Source organism: Crocuta crocuta, unplaced genomic scaffold, assembly GCF_008692635.1.
Source record: "Crocuta crocuta isolate KB4526 unplaced genomic scaffold, BGI_CrCroc_1.0 scaffold64, whole genome shotgun sequence".
NCBI lineage: Eukaryota > Metazoa > Chordata > Mammalia > Carnivora > Hyaenidae > Crocuta > Crocuta crocuta.
Genome location: NW_027530640.1, coordinates 2,170,485 through 2,187,137, shown reverse-complemented (window position 1 = coordinate 2,187,137; position 16,653 = coordinate 2,170,485). Strand labels below are relative to the sequence as shown.

At 42.8% G+C, this 16,653-nt stretch overlaps 1 protein-coding gene across 1 annotated transcript in view; it reads left to right on the top strand.

Annotated features, from left to right (window-relative positions):
* Window positions 1-16,653, top strand: part of FBN2 (fibrillin 2) — a 255,390-nt gene that overhangs the window by 171,127 nt on the left and 67,610 nt on the right. Inside the window, exons 20-27 of the mRNA XM_077768864.1 lie at window positions 1,893-2,030; window positions 2,623-2,673; window positions 3,100-3,225; window positions 6,734-6,961; window positions 7,466-7,591; window positions 12,614-12,742; window positions 13,518-13,643; window positions 16,322-16,447. Coding sequence (XP_077624990.1) covers window positions 1,893-2,030; window positions 2,623-2,673; window positions 3,100-3,225; window positions 6,734-6,961; window positions 7,466-7,591; window positions 12,614-12,742; window positions 13,518-13,643; window positions 16,322-16,447 — 1,050 coding nt within the window. The remainder of the gene's footprint in view (window positions 1-1,892; window positions 2,031-2,622; window positions 2,674-3,099; window positions 3,226-6,733; window positions 6,962-7,465; window positions 7,592-12,613; window positions 12,743-13,517; window positions 13,644-16,321; window positions 16,448-16,653) is intronic.

Genomic DNA, 16,653 nt, shown 5'->3' with positions numbered 1-16,653 from the left:
TTATTTTTTTCAGAATTACCACCCAGCCCCTAACCACACAACTACATAACTACATCTGATGTGTGTATGTCTATATACACACAAAAAAATAATCAGAGCAAGAGAAATGAATCTGTATGTATGGGTATGTGTATCAGCGGATTTTGTAACTTTTAAGTGTCGATACCGGGCCAGCCAAAATAAACATGATGTTATAAAGTGAAGGCTATGAAATCAAACCGCGTGTGACTTTGAATTGTGACACTGACACTATTCTACCTGGGTGATCTTGTGGTCAACTGGCTGACCTCTGCAGGCCTCAGTTTTCTCCTCTGCAAATTGTACCTACCTTAGAGGCTGTTTTAACAAGCAAATAAATAAAGATGGGAAAAGCCCTATAAAAAGCCTTTCATTTGAGACACGATACAGTCTGATGAAAAAGTCTTTTTCATTTGCACACAATTTTCCACCCAAACTGAATCTCAAAACTGAGAAAAACAAAGGGAGCATCCATCTCTTCTCCACAGCTTTTCCCCATCCCTCTTTGTGTCATCAAGGATGCAATTACTTGTTTTGTTTTCACTTCTGGCCCCAAGGCCTTGGGCAACAGCTGACTTGCTCCTACCTTGCTTGCGTTCAGTGGGGACTCAGAAACCACAGGGTCTTCAGTCCAGGACCTGCCAATTTTACTTTAATTCTCTTTCTATGTTTCCCATTATGCTTTATTTTTATTGTTGAACCTAGCAGTAAGCTCTACCCATATTATTAAGTGAATGTTAAGGTAAATAGTCTAGGAATATACCTTTTTCTTTATTGTTCTCCAAGGCCGTGTGCTTCATTAGGCTGTTAAGTTTTTGTTGAACTGCTGCATACACCACCCACGTAGCACTTACCTGAGGAGTTTTGTGAACTCCTCAGGCTCCTGGGCCGCACACCTGCAGACTCGTGAGTCCACATTTGAACAAGAGCCTTGGCGGTGTCACGCACCCTGAACTGAGAGCCACAGTGCTCTGAGGACAGCTTCATGTATGATTTCTTTTAACCCAACTCCTATTTGCCCCGTCAACTTTGCCAGATTCCTTGTCACCATTACAAAATGAGCTATTCAGCAGTCACATAAGGAAGATCCTCACTTAAATTTGATGTGGAGACAGACTAAAAAGAGTAGATGCCCCTAGAGAGTTGGACACACGTCCTTTTTATATGGTCTCTTCTGTTTCTTCAAATAGTTTGCCACCAGCATGCATTCCTTTTTGAGCTAGAGATAAAGCTGCATATAGGGTATGTGAAGGCAGATGCCTGAAGGAAAATCCATCAGATATTATTAGCCCTGGTGTGTCTTAATGGTAGTGTCCTGGTGATATTTCTTTTCTTTTTCATCTTGTAGATTTTTTAAAATAAATTATTCATCAAATAAATATCTTCAGTTAGAGAAATGCTGGTGTCTCTCATATAGAACGTAAATTGTGTGTGGTATGTTTGGTGGGGGATTATAAGAAAAGGAAATTATTTAAGGCATTTTATTTGGTAAAACCTTAAACGTCAAAGCAGTTATCACAAGAGATAAATCTTATGAGTGTATTCCACACAAGTCATGATTTTAGCATGGTAATGCATGGTGTTTGTTAATACCAGCAGCATAAAGTCTTGGACGACAGTGACCACTCATAGAGTAGCACTATATTTAATTGTAAAAATTATCATATCCTGTAAGATGTACATGGTATAATACTTGGCTTCCATGTAAGATAGTATATTTAAAATACATGTACACATAAATACGTTCAAAAGATACGCATGAAACGTTTTTAAAATAATGCTCTTGTTTAATACTGTAAAAATTGCCTTTGTTGTGTCTGAGTTGTATTGTCTTCAGAGATGAGAGCTCCCCATCCCTTCCTGTTGCTTTTCAGACAGCCTGAAAGGGACGTGTTGGCTGAACATTCAGGACAACCGCTGTGAGGTGAACATTAATGGAGCCACTCTGAAATCCGAATGCTGCGCCACGCTCGGAGCTGCCTGGGGCAGCCCCTGTGAACGGTGTGAACTAGGTAGGGGGCTGTCCCAGGGCTCCGGCTGGGCTTCTCACAGGAAAGCTGCTCCTTCACGTAGGCAGGCTCCTGTGTCACTGTGTATTTACATAGTGTGGAAGACCATAACATCACGACCCTCCCTAAAATGTCTTTTCTGGTGAAGTTCATTCGCTTGTTGAAATATGTACTCGATTTCTATCTTTACTGTAAGTAGACCTTCTGAGCACCTTCGACAAGGAAGGAAACTAGCTGGAATCTAGCTGCTAAGTGATTGTCAGCATCCTTTGGGATCCGTATCTGCAAGTGTCCAAGTAGATCATGTCTCTTTGCTTTACATCTGTTTACTTGCTTATTTGTAATTTAGCAGACCACGTAAAAGCAGAACTGAATTGTAGGACAACTATCGGAATCTCAGTGTGGGTCAGCAATGATGGCAGTTACCACAGTATGTCATATGCTCTACCGAATTGATCAGAGGGTATTTAGAGCCTTGGCCTCTAAAACCCCAGCTTGTGGTTTTTATTCAGTTCAACTTAGATTCTGTTATACTGCTTCTTGAACTTAAAACAGTTATGTTTCCTTTCCTTATGAAGTTGTGTTGTTCTCACAGATACAGCTTGCCCAAGAGGCTTTGCCAGGATTAAAGGTGTTTCTTGTGAAGGTGAGAATATACTTGGATGATCTGTCACATTGACACTCACTTTGGCGAGATGTATCCATTTTAAAAACCTTGAAAGTACAATAAGAACAGTGTAATCAATGAATGCTTTATAATAATACTCTTGGAAAACCCTACTTCTCCTTTTTTATGCTGGTGGGTAAATTTTCATGAGATCACCATGAGGCGTTAAGGTACAAAACAGCTGGGAAGGGAGCATGTCTGGGCTGTTTTATGGATGGGCAAGGCCATGGTAATTATCACAGCTGGTACCTAGGAAACCCGGTGGTTGCATTGTGGAATATTTCTGTTCAAGTCAAGTAATAATCCACATTGTACTGCAGATTGAATCTGCTATATGGGAAGACTACACCTGCTTTTTCTGTTTCTAACATCTTTTATCCCTCTGCTCACTTCATTTCCCTGCAGACGTTAACGAGTGTGAAGTATTTCCTGGCGTTTGCCCAAATGGACGCTGTGTCAATAGCAAAGGATCTTTTCATTGTGAGTGCCCTGAAGGCCTTACGTTGGATGGGACTGGCCGTGTGTGTCTGGGTAAGACTCACATCTTCCTGTATTTTATGCATGAAACCAGAGGTGAATTTTTCTTCTTTCTTGGGCATTGACCACTTCAAAACCATTGGGTCTATAGCTGGAAACTGGCCTTATGTGAGTTATTTTGGGGGGGAAAATCACTAGAGAATATTTTTAAAGTGAATGTATTTAAATGACTTGGTTTCTGTATAATACAGAAAGTTGGTACTGGTCAGTTATCTCAAAAGTTGGTTTCTTTAATCAGGTATTTTAGGCAGGGTCAATCTTTTCCATTGGCCAATGGAGTAAGAGAACTATGTATGTTTTGAACATAGAAGAAAAATTGGAGACTAATATTTAGAGTCAACAGTTATCAGTATCGAAATTACACTCTTAGACAAGACATTGAGGAAGTCAAGGACAGGGTTATTGTTTCTCTTTAAAAACACTGCCCAGTGGGGCACCTGGGTGGCACAGTTGTTTGAGCATCTGACTCTTGATCTCGGCTCAGGTCATGATCTCACGGCTTGTCAATTCCTCCCACATCGGGCTCTGCACTGACTCTTGGACCCTGCTTGGGATCCTCTCTTCCTCTCTCTCTGTCCCTCTCCAACTTGTGCTCACTCACTCTTTCTCTCAAAATAAGTAAGTAAACTTATTTTTAAATATTGCCCAATCCTAGTCCTTCCTCTACTACCTGAGAGTTTAAATTTTTTTAATGCTTTATTTTGTAAAACTCTAAAATGAGGAAACTCTTTGAACATCATTAGGACAGAAATACATAACTGACCTTATCATTATCAATGTCATTTTGACTTGATCTGAGTTTCATGATTAGAAAAGAAACTTTTCTTAATTCTGTGTTGTATCTAAGCAATTTTTTATTTAATTATGGTATTTTTCCCCCAATATGCTATAGAACAGTAATTATTTTCCAAAATAACTTTATATAGGTTTGTATTTGAAATTTAAGTTTGTAGACAAAGCATGAGCATTGATAGTGTTATAGCCAAAGATCTTTAAGGTATTTATTTATTTTTATTTATTTTTAAAATTTTATTTCAGAGAGGGAACAAGTAAGTGCAGAAGGGCAAAGGCGGGGAGAGAGAAGGGGAGAGAGGGAGGGACAGAGAATCTTAAGCAGGTCTATGCTTAGTGTGGAACCAGTGTGGGGCTTGATCTCATGAACCTGGAATCATGACCTTAGCTGAAATCAAGAGTAGGAAGCTCAACCAACTGAGCCACCAGGTGCCCCTAAGGTATTTAAATATATCGGTGATTTTTTAAGTTAGTAGTAAAAAATGTTTGCAACACCATACAGATTAGTTATTATAATTAATGCAAATTTCATTTTGTTGATTTTTAACTGTATTTAAATTCAGATACAAAGTATGACTATAAAATCATATGGAATTGGTTAGAAATTATAACATCCAAAGTCTAACAATAAAGGAAAATTCTTTTCAGAATTTTATTACTAAATTATCTACAAAAGTTAGAAAAAAAGTAAAGTATCATTTGAAGATCCCAAATAACAATATCAGTATGGTCAAATGACTAATAATACCAAATTGCCTTCAGTAACCAAAGGAGCCTATATATAAAGAGATATTATCAGTCATTGTAAATTGTCACTCAACAAAGAAAGTTCCTGATAATATTATTCAAAATCAAGCCTTTTATAATATTCTAAAAGGATATATTGGAGTCTTCATTCTCACACTTGCGTTAAATCTTTTTTCACTACTTGAACTGTGCTACAAAAATACATTGTGGCTGGGGATGTGAGGAAGTTTCAAGAAGAGACGAACATTTGAAAATGTAAAATATCCTGAGAACAGAAATCGAGGAAAACTGCTCTGATAGAAACTGACCTAAGTCAGGTCCATATTCAAATACTCTCAGGGGCCAGGCAGGTAACAGAAATGAGTGAGTTAGTAATAGGAGTCTTGAGGACCGCTGCAAACTCTAGAGAGAGCACATATACCATCCACAAGTTTCCAAACGCATATGCTAATTTCTGTGCCAGGCAGTAGAAACATTCCCAGGCCAGATGTGGCCAGTGAACAGTGTTTTGATTCCTGAGGCAAATATTGATATGGATCTGCATAGCAAAGACATGGGATTTCTCTGCCAGCCTCTCATAACTTGTTACATATGAAGTTCAGATGCTTTTTATTTATTTATTTTAGTTAATCTCGCTTCTTGAGCAAATTACTTCAGTGACCTCAGAAACCATTTGAGCCAGTCCATAGTTCTCAGGGTGCCCAAATAAAACTTCTATATCTTATTAAGATCCTTACTGCCCTGGATGGGGTTGGCTGTGACTGACAGTAGCTCCTGGCTGCGTAGAGATCATGATATTCTGTGGATTACTGTTGTTTCTGCACACTAGCAGAGAGCCTGGCTTTGGGATTGGTGTTGGTTCAGATATAGAAGGCAGAATCCCCTACTGTGAATACTGATAGTCTACCAAGTCAAAATGAAAATTTACCACAGTGATTTGTGTCTTTAAAAATAGCACTTTGTAGCTACCATCCTTGGAAATGTTTGTAACTATAAGCTAAAGGAGGTTGTTAAAGTTTATGGTGCCTTTGCTTGAGCACTTGGAAGAATTAGCATTGACAGTAACTAAAATAGTAAAGATACTTATTTGTTTATGCTTATATTTCCATGAGGGATCTCTTATCCTCTATTAAACAGTTGTGAGGTTTAGGAAAGGGTTTGATGTCTTAAAATACCATTATCAAATAAGACATATGATGTGATTAAGGAAAACCTTTTTTATCTCATTATCCATATTTAGCCTGGTATCCATTATCCATATAGCCAAATGTTTGACTGTAGTTTGATCAAAAACTCTGTTGACTAACAGATAAATGTGTGATTTACACTCCACACTAATTTATCCTATTTTGTGACTCTTGATTAATCTAAGGTCCTGGTATGTTTCAAGATTAAAGGGAAAATTTGACATTTAAGCAAATAAGTTGGCCCCTTACTAGGGCAGATGTACATAATTCAGGACAAAAACCATGATGCAAAAGGTAAATTTGACCAGAAAAAAAAGTAACTTGAAATGCAAAAATACCTTTTTTCCTTTGTAAAGCTGTTCTAGTAGTTGTCCCAAGTTGGCAAATAAATTACAGTTGATCATTTACTGTTTCTGATTAGGACACAGCAGCTGGTCACAAGCCACTGTAAGCACTTCAGCAAACAAGAAGAATCTGTCACTCCAATTATCTTATTCTTTCTCAAATGAACAGTACAAAAAAAGGATCATAGGTGATGATAGGAAGGAGTCATGTCACAAGGGAACCTTTTCTTCCTGAAGAACTCACCTTTGTTCTCTTTAATGAGTATCCATTACAGAGTCCATTCCAGGAGGTCAGGGACCCTGTCTCTCATCCATTATCGTATCTCCAGAGCTTGGTTGGCATCATGCCAGGTGCCAAGCGAAAACTCAGTTTATGAACAATCAATGAATGTGACACTTTAGTCTCAAACTGTGATTTCACTTGCCGTGTAGACATCCGCATGGAGCAGTGTTATTTGAAGTGGGATGAAGATGAATGCGTCCATCCTGTTCCTGGAAAGTTTCGCATGGATGCCTGCTGCTGTGCGGTTGGGGCAGCTTGGGGCACTGAGTGTGAGGAATGCCCGAAACCTGGCACCAAGGAGTTTGAGACCCTGTGCCCCCGGGGGCCAGGCTTTGCCAACAGAGGGGACGTTCTTACAGGGCGGCCATTTTACAAAGGTAACTGTCTGGGTCGCTTTGATGTCTCTCCACTTAAAGCTCACCTCCCATGTTCTTTCAGAATTGGTTTGGCTTTAAGCACATTTCGCCACTTTATTTTCTTTGTTAAACATGATCTGTGGCCTACCTTATGGCCCAGGAGTATTAAAGGAAAGTTGTAAAACATGCCACTCATCTCACGTTTCCTACATCTTTGCACACGCACCTCTGCTGTCTTTAGCCCAGCTGACTAGGTGGGGCCCTGATGTAGCAAAATGTTCCCTATCCCCCCTAAACCTTACCAAACAATTGGTTAGAAAGGAAGAGGTCAGAACTCTTTAAATGCAGAATCTTTTTCACTTTTGAAATGTTCTGTGTAGCATCCATGTGATGGCCGAAAATTTTAAGAGTCCCGTTTCTACTTGGGTATGATACTTTTCATCGCAATAGATTTTCAGCTTGAACCAGTGAACCTACTCTTTTTATATCAGCCAGCTCACCATTCCTGCTTTGTCCTGCTTTTAGATATCAACGAATGCAAAGCTTTTCCTGGGATGTGCACCTATGGGAAGTGCAGAAATACCATTGGGAGTTTCAAGTGCCGTTGTAACAGTGGCTTTGCTCTAGACGTGGAGGAAAGAAACTGCACAGGTAAGTTTGCTCATGTTTTACTTGGCAAACCCTGGCTCTCTTTCTTTGGCTGGGTTTCGAAGTCCTGCCTTCAAAAGCCCATGTTTTGCTTTTCGGTTTTTTTTTTTTTTTCTTTTTTTACCTCTACTCTTAAATCACTTCTCCAAACAAGGTTTTGTAAGACCTACACGGTAGCATGAAAACACTAGTTTGTCTTACATCGAGAACAACATAAAAATTTGATTCTCAGGATAATGAATTCTAAAGATAAGTACATACTGCATATCATTTATACCAATTGTGTAAATGATATGTAATATATATTAACAAATTTTTAAGTTTTTAGTAGAGCTGTTTTAACTTATTCTCATCTTTAAAGAGTTTTCTTCATAATTCTTCTCCAGTTGCCATCCATATCCCTATCAACATCTCCTTTTAGTTTAAAAAGATAAAAAAGTCCAAATTTTTCTATTACATTAAATAAATTATTCCAAACACTTGAAGTTTATCTCCAAAATCTTATTTTCAAAAGCCTCTTTATTCATACTCTCCTTGGAAATTTTCCTTCTCTCCTGTCCTCGCCCCTGCTGCTGCTTCATGATCTCCCCCTGAAACACGCTTCTGAGCCCTTCCTCACTTACTGTGGCATAAGGTACTGGAGTCACCAAGTCCTCACCCCACCTAGACCATCCTGGCGCATTTCTGAACCATCTGCGTCTCCTGCTGCCCAGCTCCTTACCCGCACATGGTTTTCCTGCTTGGTGCTCAGGTGGCTGGTCTGCGGAGGCCTGCCTGTACCTCATGCATCTGCCTTCAGCAGGGCTCAGTGACACTGTTCACCTCTCAGGTCTCTGACTGACTCTCTGCTCCACTTCTTTTTTTTTTTAAGTTTGTTCATTTTTGAGAGGGAGAGAAAGAGGGGGGGAGAGAGAGAGAGAGAGAGAGAGGCAGAAAGAGAAGGAGGGAGAGAATCCCAAGCTGGCTTTGTGCTGTCAGCACAGAGCCTGATGTGGGACTGGATCTCACCACTTTGAGATCATGACCTGAGCTGAAACCAAGAGTTGGTTGCTTCACTGACTGAGCCACCCAGGTGCTCCCTCTCTGCTCCATATCTGAACCTCTTCTGACCTGCACACCCTTTCAGATGTCTGCTCACTGACTTTCTTCTTTCTGGACATCCACTCCCATGGCCAGAACCCTTCCTGCACACCTCTCTCTCTGGGAGTGACATTTCCTCTTCCCCAGTTTTCCCCTTCTCCGTGTTCTGTCCCCTCTGATACACCTGCTCCCCCCTGGTCAGCAGGCTGCCTCCTGTCTCTGCAGCGTAGCCCTCTTTCCTATCAATTTCCTGGGCCCAAAAACAAGTTCACACCATTTCCTCCACCATCTTTACCTTCATGCTGCCATCCTGTGTCCCTTCTTTTATCTCTCATCTCTCCTGTAGAGCCCATGTAATTTTGAGTTTTGCTGTCCCTCATTCAGGCACATCTACAGTCTGTCACAAAACACTTTTTGTGGAGTTTAAAAGAATTTCTTTCCGTTGGTGCATATTCTCCATGACCTCTCTGCTTGGCCGTATCCCTTCCTTGATTTTCTTCTGTCTTGGTCTCCATGATACTTCCCATCTTGGTCCTCCTCCTTTGCCTCTGATGTTTCTTCTCTCATCTTCACGGATTCTTCCTGCCGTTGGCGTTTTCCAGAGTCCTCTGCCCCTCACCGCTGCATGCACCATCATGCCTGTGCAGACGGGCTCTGCTGAGCTGATTCCACGGTGTGAGCTCTGAACTCTGTGCTGCCTCAGAGCCCTTCCACATGTGCACCTGCCGTCCCGCAGCCCCTCTTCACTTCAGCTTCCCAGTGTCCCACCCCCCAGGCCCCCTGCCCACCACCTAGCAGCTTCCTCATATGGGCAATAGCGTCACTTCACTCAGGACGCTCAGACTTAATTTTGACCTCTCCCTCTCTCAGACAAGTGGATAAATTATATGTAATCTTACATCACAGTAGCTGTTTCAAGACTTTCGTTTTGTAGGTGCAGGCCCAGCTCCTCAGGAAACAGAGATCAGCGTGCAGAAAGTTCACTAGGGATTGCTCTTGGGATCGACACAGAGGAGGGAGGGGAAGAAAGCAGGAGTGGGAAGCGGGGGCAGCTGGGCGGCAATCAGTCCCAGTGTGGTCCTCTGCCCACCGCACTGAGAGCTCTGCATCTAAGATGGCCTGTCAACAGCTATTGTGGGTTAGGACAGAGGGGCTAGGCGTTTATGGACCTGCGTGGTTAGTCTTTGGATACATCTGCCCAGAGAAAGGGGTGTGACTGCAAGGAAGGGTCCTCTTAGCTGAGGCATTTCCTGAAGATAGTTTACATCTCAGGACTTGGTGCCACTAACACCTCCAAGAGTAGAGGGGGGAAGTCCAGTAAATCCTTGCTTCCTGAAGGGAACCAGGCAGCACATGGCGGTATCTGCATGGCAGTTTTTTTCCGTCATCTGCCGTCCTATTGATTGTCCAGTCTGATCTTTCATGTTCACCAACCACCATGTGTTGCTCCCCCCAAAGCAACTTTCAGTGACTCCCACAATCTTAAACCTGGATAAAAACAGTGTTCTTCCAGTTCTGACTCCACTTCTTTCTGATGTGACACTGGCCCAGTTACTTAATGATTCCGAAACTCACCTTCTTTAACTGTGTAAGAAACACATTTGTTGGTCACACTGCAGTGTGGTAGTATGTAATGTGAAGGGACAGTGGGACACTGTTGACTGCCATTCTTCATGGCATTTAAAGCCCGTCTTGGGGCGCCTGGGTGGCTTAGTCGGTTGAGGTCCAACTTCAGCCCAGGTCATGATCCCATGCTTCGTGGGTTCAGAGCTCTGTGTCAGGCTCTGTGCTGACAGCTCAGAGCCTGGAGCCTGCTTCAAATTCTGTGTGTGTCTCTCTCTGTCTCTCTGCCCTTCCCCCACTCTGTCTCTCTGTCTCCCCAAAATAAATAGATGTTAAAATAATATTTTAAAGCCCATGTTTTGACATCCTCAGTAATCATACCCATCCTCCATCCTTGCACTAATTATTACCCTCTACAATCCAGTTACTCTGAAATGCATTATTTTTCTTCACCTGTGCACTTTATCTCTTGTCTTTCCATTGATGCCACTTCTTTAAAGTTAGACTTCCTCTACATGCTTCAGGGATGAGTTCTAAGCCACCTCCCCCAAAATACCAGTTTTTAGCAGAGATCAGCTTCCATAGCTACAGTGCTCTGTATGAGACAGGCCCTGTTCCCAGCGCTTGGCAAATATGATTCAGTTAATCCTTTCAGGTGGGTTGTACTGTACTTCCCATTTTACAGCGATGGAGATTGATGCACAGAGAAGTGAAATGGCTTTCCCAAGCTTCTTCACCCGGTAGTGACAGAACCAGCACCGGTTCTTAGGAATCTGGTTCTAGAGTCCACACTCCACATCATCCGGCTCCTTCCACACCACAGCTGTCAAAATGTGTCCCTCCTCTGCCGACAAATTTATTCCATGTTCTTCACATGGCTCTAACTACCAGTTTCTAGGCACTGATAGATTGTTAGAGAGTTAACATGCGTATCATTAATCGCCTAAATGAATTAATGAATTTTGTTTAGAATTTTGTTTAAGGGGCATCTGGGCGGCTCAGTTGGTTAAGTGTCTGACTCTTTCTTGATTTCGCGTCAGGTCATATCTCATGGTTCCTGAGTTGGAGCCCTGCATAGGGCTCTGCGCTGAACCTCCCTGTCTTTCTGCCTCACCCCTGCTCACTTTCTCCCTCTCTCTCTCTCTCAAAATAAAATAAAAAGAAAAGAATTTTGTGTAAAAGGAAGTATTCCAATGTTTTTCATTATTGCCTACAATTAGGGAAATAAATAAAGGTCAGTGCCAAGAGCAAGCATCTGACTTTCTGAGACTAACACATTCCCAAGAGAGCATGTACACGTTATCCCCTGATAAATCTTGATAGAAAGACTTCAGAATTAAAATTCCTCAGAATAAAGACATGCCAGGAAAAGCATTTGTTCCTACTGTGACAAAAAGCATTTTTAAATACGTCATGTTTTCTGGATTTTATTTTACAGACGTGACTTCTCTATTAAAAAATCTCAGTGATAGGCATGGGATAGTTCTCAGAAAACCTTCGTTTTGATCATATAAACACTGCTGTTGAAGATTCTTATTTACTGTCATCTGTCAAGAGCAACAAACACAAATATATTTTATTTTGAGAAGCAAGTCATTAGCCTCTTCACATCTGAGTGTGAATCTGGGGCGTGTTTCGCAGCCCTGCCATACAGGCATGCTCTCTGGCTCAAGGTTCATTGGCCACGTCTGCCTCGGAGGCTGTCTGGGTGCTCTGTGGTCGCCAGCCGCCCCTGCTCTCAGGCAGCAGCCCCAATATACTCCTACTGCGGTGGGCGAGGGCTAGTGTTGTAGAACTGTCACGTTGTCACTTGGTGCCTGGGACTTCAGTCCACGTGCCCTCTGCTTCCTCCCGCACCACCTGCCTTGTCTGGCTCATACTGTTACCGCTTCTTCTTTTTTTTAATGTTTATTTTTGAGAGAGACACAATGGGGTAGGGACAGAGAAAGAGGGAGACAGGATCCTAAGTGGGCTCCCCGCTGACAACAGAGAGCCTGATGTGGTGCTCGAACTCACAAACTGTGAGATCATGACCTGAGCTGAAGTCGGATACGTAACCGACTGAACCACCCAGGCGCCCTATGCTGTTATCACTTCGAAGCTGCCAAGAGAAATCCACAATTCCAGAGTTCTCACAGGCAAAAAGGCACCACGTGACCGTTTTGGCAGTTGGGGAAAGGAATGTGCCTAAGACCCCTTTGGCCCCTAGCCTACCTCCTGCAAACATACCCACATACTGCCAGCCCTTGCCTTCTCCAGCATCTCCAGTGTGTCGCACCCGCCCTGGGAAGGCAGCACCCGTCTCCCTGCTCTTGAATACCTGCTCATCTCATGCTTTTCTTCTTTTTTTTTTTTAAATTTCCTTTAAACCCTGCACATTAGACATTGATGAGTGCAGGATTTCTCCTGACCTCTGTGGAAGTGGAATCTGTGTCAACACGCCTGGCAGCTTTGAGTGTGAGTGTTTCGAAGGCTACGAGAGTGGGTTCATGATGATGAAGAACTGCATGGGTAAGTGTGCCGAAGCTCGTCGCTCGGCAGCCAAGAGACCAGATAGCTTGACCTTGGCATGTCACAGAGCTGCTAGCAGTGCACTTGGCAAGGCGCTGTGCTGAGAGAGAGAACAGATTTGAATGTCAGACAGGAAATCTGCTCCTAGATAACTCTTGGGGAGCCCCAACCTCTTGGCGCCTGAGCGACAGTGGGACTGGGTTCTGTTTATTCATAGAATCTGAAACCAACACAGACTAACTGCTCACAAGGGATTCATTTAACACACGTGATGTTGTGTGGTGACCCCAGGTTTATATTCAGCCATGCAAACTCCGTGTTATTTTCTTCATTTGTGTGTTATTACAAATTCCTTTGGTACCGTCTACCTTTTGGTCGGCTGTTTAATATTGCGTGACTCGTGGGACTCCCACACGGGACACAGAAGATGATCAGCCTATGATTTTTCTTTTTGATTACTGATAATGGATGGCAATGTACGGTATCTGGAGTTAAGGGTGATACGAAACAAATGGTTTATTTTTATCTTTTGTGAGCACACTCGCTTCAATATGAGTAAATTCCTCAACAACTCACTCTCTAAGAGTAAAACTTACCGTGTATTTCCTGGTAGTAGAAAATGTGAGGGGAGCGTTATCCCATCTCCTCTTATAGCTGTGTCTTATTACATTTGAGTCACACTTAACTCGAATAATAATTCTTTTTCTTCCATGCTGTATGCGTGACTGTTTTCCTCTCAGAGTTCTTTAATGGATCTCACGTTTTTACCTTTCAGACATTGACGAATGTGAACGTAACCCTCTCCTTTGTAGGGGTGGCACCTGTGTGAACACGGAGGGCAGCTTTCAGTGTGACTGCCCGCTGGGACACGAGCTGTCACCGTCACGTGAGGACTGTGTGGGTGAGTCTCTCCACAAGCACTAAGCCCACTCAGCTCACTTGGTGCTGAGATTCTAAAGATCAGGGGTTGAGTTTAACAAACGTGTCATCCGTGGCATGTGAAATGTTAGCTGGTTAAAGTTGGAACTTCAGAGCCCCCTCCATTGTGTCCCTAGAGAGTGCCTCAGTGACACTCTCAATGGAGCCCACGTTGTCTTGGTTACACGCACACTTGAAAGGATCTTGCATGAGGGACCCTGTGGAAGGCCGCGTAGTTCCCTCCTCCAGGGAGGACAGAGTGGCTCTTGTCGAAAGGGCCTCTCCCTGGTGGCTCACCTGTGCATCCACCTACCATCTGCTCAGCAGAGTCTGCTCCCCATGCCTGTCGTCATGGCGTCTGCTCCTGTGTGTGTGTGAACACATGAGCTCTCTCCTCCCCATCTTCTCACAGAAAGATCTGGTCTCTTGGCCCACCAAGCTGAGAGGCAGGGGTGAAGTGAGAGCACCAGCGGCTGGTCTTTGAGCTTTCCATCCTACTGCTTTCCTTAAGTATATAGAGGCCTCCGTGCTCACAGGGCTCTGGATACTAGCTTGAAAACCTTGATGTAGGCAGAAAGCATTTTCTTCACCAAAAATCGTTCTTGCAAGTGTGAGCAGGTGAAATGGTTTAAGATAGAGCAGATCACACAGCCCCATTTCAAAGTGAAATTTGAGCATACCTTTATACTACGCATGTATTTATTTATAAACCGTATTTATATCGCTTTGTTAATATATTAGGTGAGTCTTAAATCATACACATAACACATTTTTATAGGTGAATTTTAAAAGTTTTAAATATTTTTATTTTATTTTAGCAGTGATACTGGAATTTTTTTTTTTAAATGTTTTATTTATTTCTAGGAGAGAGACAGAGAGAGAGAGAGACAGCGTGAGCAGGGGAGGGTCAGAGAGAGAGGGAGTCACAGACTGAAACAGGCTCCAGGCTCTGAGCTGGCAGTCAGCACAGAGCCCAACGCAGGGCTCGAACCCACGAACCGCGAGATCATGACCTAAGCGAAAGTTGGACGCTTAACCGACTAAGCCACCCAGGCGCCCCAGGAATTTTTTGAAACAGATGATTACAGAATGTTTGTTCATTGTGATGCAGTGAATCACAGATCTGTTTCCGCATTCAGTTTATTATGTTAGGTTCTGTGGATCCTATAGCTGAGAAAAGCACCCCTCAAAGGAATATTATATAAGATGCATATTTTTGTGCATTTAATAAAATACGCATTTAATGATCATAGAGTTAAATCCATATGTCACATAGTCTTCTTGGTGATTTTGAGAAGTTGGGCTGAAGGTCTTGTTTTACCTGATTCTATTGTCTGTGTTTTTACCATATATCATGTCTCACAAGTAGTTTGTGTGAGGGAATCTTCCACTCTACTATTTTCCTTGCTGTCCTCATGTAATTGTGTTAATGGCACTACTTGATTCTACAAATCTTTGCAGAAATTTTTATCAGGCACCTGCCTTTCCTGTAAGGGTTAGTTTATTTTAAAGTAGGTGTCACAGATCCACCTATCAAGGTACACTGAGCACACACACAGGCGAGGGCCCTGAGATCAGCCCCTGTGACTTGTGGAGTCAGCCATCTTGCTTCAGGTTACTTCATGCAATTCAGGCTACTCTTAACCGTCTAATAAAGACCAGGTGAGCATGCCAGTGTAAATTCATATATTAAATATTAGTAAGTTTTACTTCTGGCATGTGCTAAATGTACGTGTTCCAGTGTTCACCACCCACATGTGGCCACTTAAATTTAATTAAAATTCATTAACATGAAAAATTCAATTCCTGGTGCACCCAACTGGCTCAGTCAGTTTTGCTTGGAGTCGCAAGTTCAAGTCCCACATGGGGCAAAGAGCTCACTCTTAAAAAATTAAAATTAAATTGAAAAAATGAATTTCATTCATTCTGTTCATGTTTGAACCTCTCAGTAGCAGCTGTGTATTAGACAGCGGAGATATGGAACTGTTCCATCACTGTACAGAGCGTTACTGGACAGTACCATTTTAGATAGAAATAATAGAAACAAAGATTCCAACATCTTCTTTGAACACCCAGGAGGTTATCTTACATCCTCCTGTTCTTCCCCCTGAAGAACACAAACCCCATGGGGCGCCTGGGTGGCTTAGTTGGTTGGGTGTCCGACTTGGGCTCAGGTCATGATCTTATGGTTCGTGAGTCCGAGTCCTGCATCAGGCTTTGTGCTGACAGCTCAGAGCCTGGAGCTGGCTTCGGATCTTCTGCCTCCCTCCCTCTCTGCCCTTCCCCCACTCTTGCTCTGGCGCTCTCTCTCTCTCTTTCTCTTTCTCAAAAATAAATAAACATTAGGGCGCCTGGGTGGCTCAGTCGGTTAAGCATCCAACTTGGGCTCAAGTCATGATCTCAGAGCTGGTGGGTTCCAGCCTCATATCAGGCTCTGAGCCTGGATCCTGGGTCAGATTCTGTGTCCCTCTCTGGATCTGCCCCTCCCCTGCTCATGCTCTGTCTCTCTCTCTCAAGAATAAATAAACATGAAAACTCTTAAAAACTGAAACAAAAAAAGAACACACACCCCGTTGGAGACCTGTGCTCCGTGCAACATTTCTTGATACTTTAAGTGATGCGGTTGTTGCAAAAACATTAATCTTGTGTATCTTTTCACAGATATAAATGAATGCTCCCTGAGCGACAATCTCTGTAGAAATGGAAAGTGTGTGAACATGATTGGAACCTATCAGTGCTCCTGTAACCCGGGATACCAGGCCACACCAGACCGACAGGGCTGCACAGGTGCGCAACAGCTGGGTGGATCTAGAACTCATATTTCCCAAGTCAGCCTTGGACAGCTTCTGGCACTGAGTGTATTATAATGGAGCCAGGGGAAGTCCCGTGTCCTAAACATGAATCTAAGATGGGGACCGGGCTGTAAGATGCCATTGTTTTGGTGGTTTTGCAGAGGGATCTCTGGTTTTATCACAGAAAACACCCAAAACTCC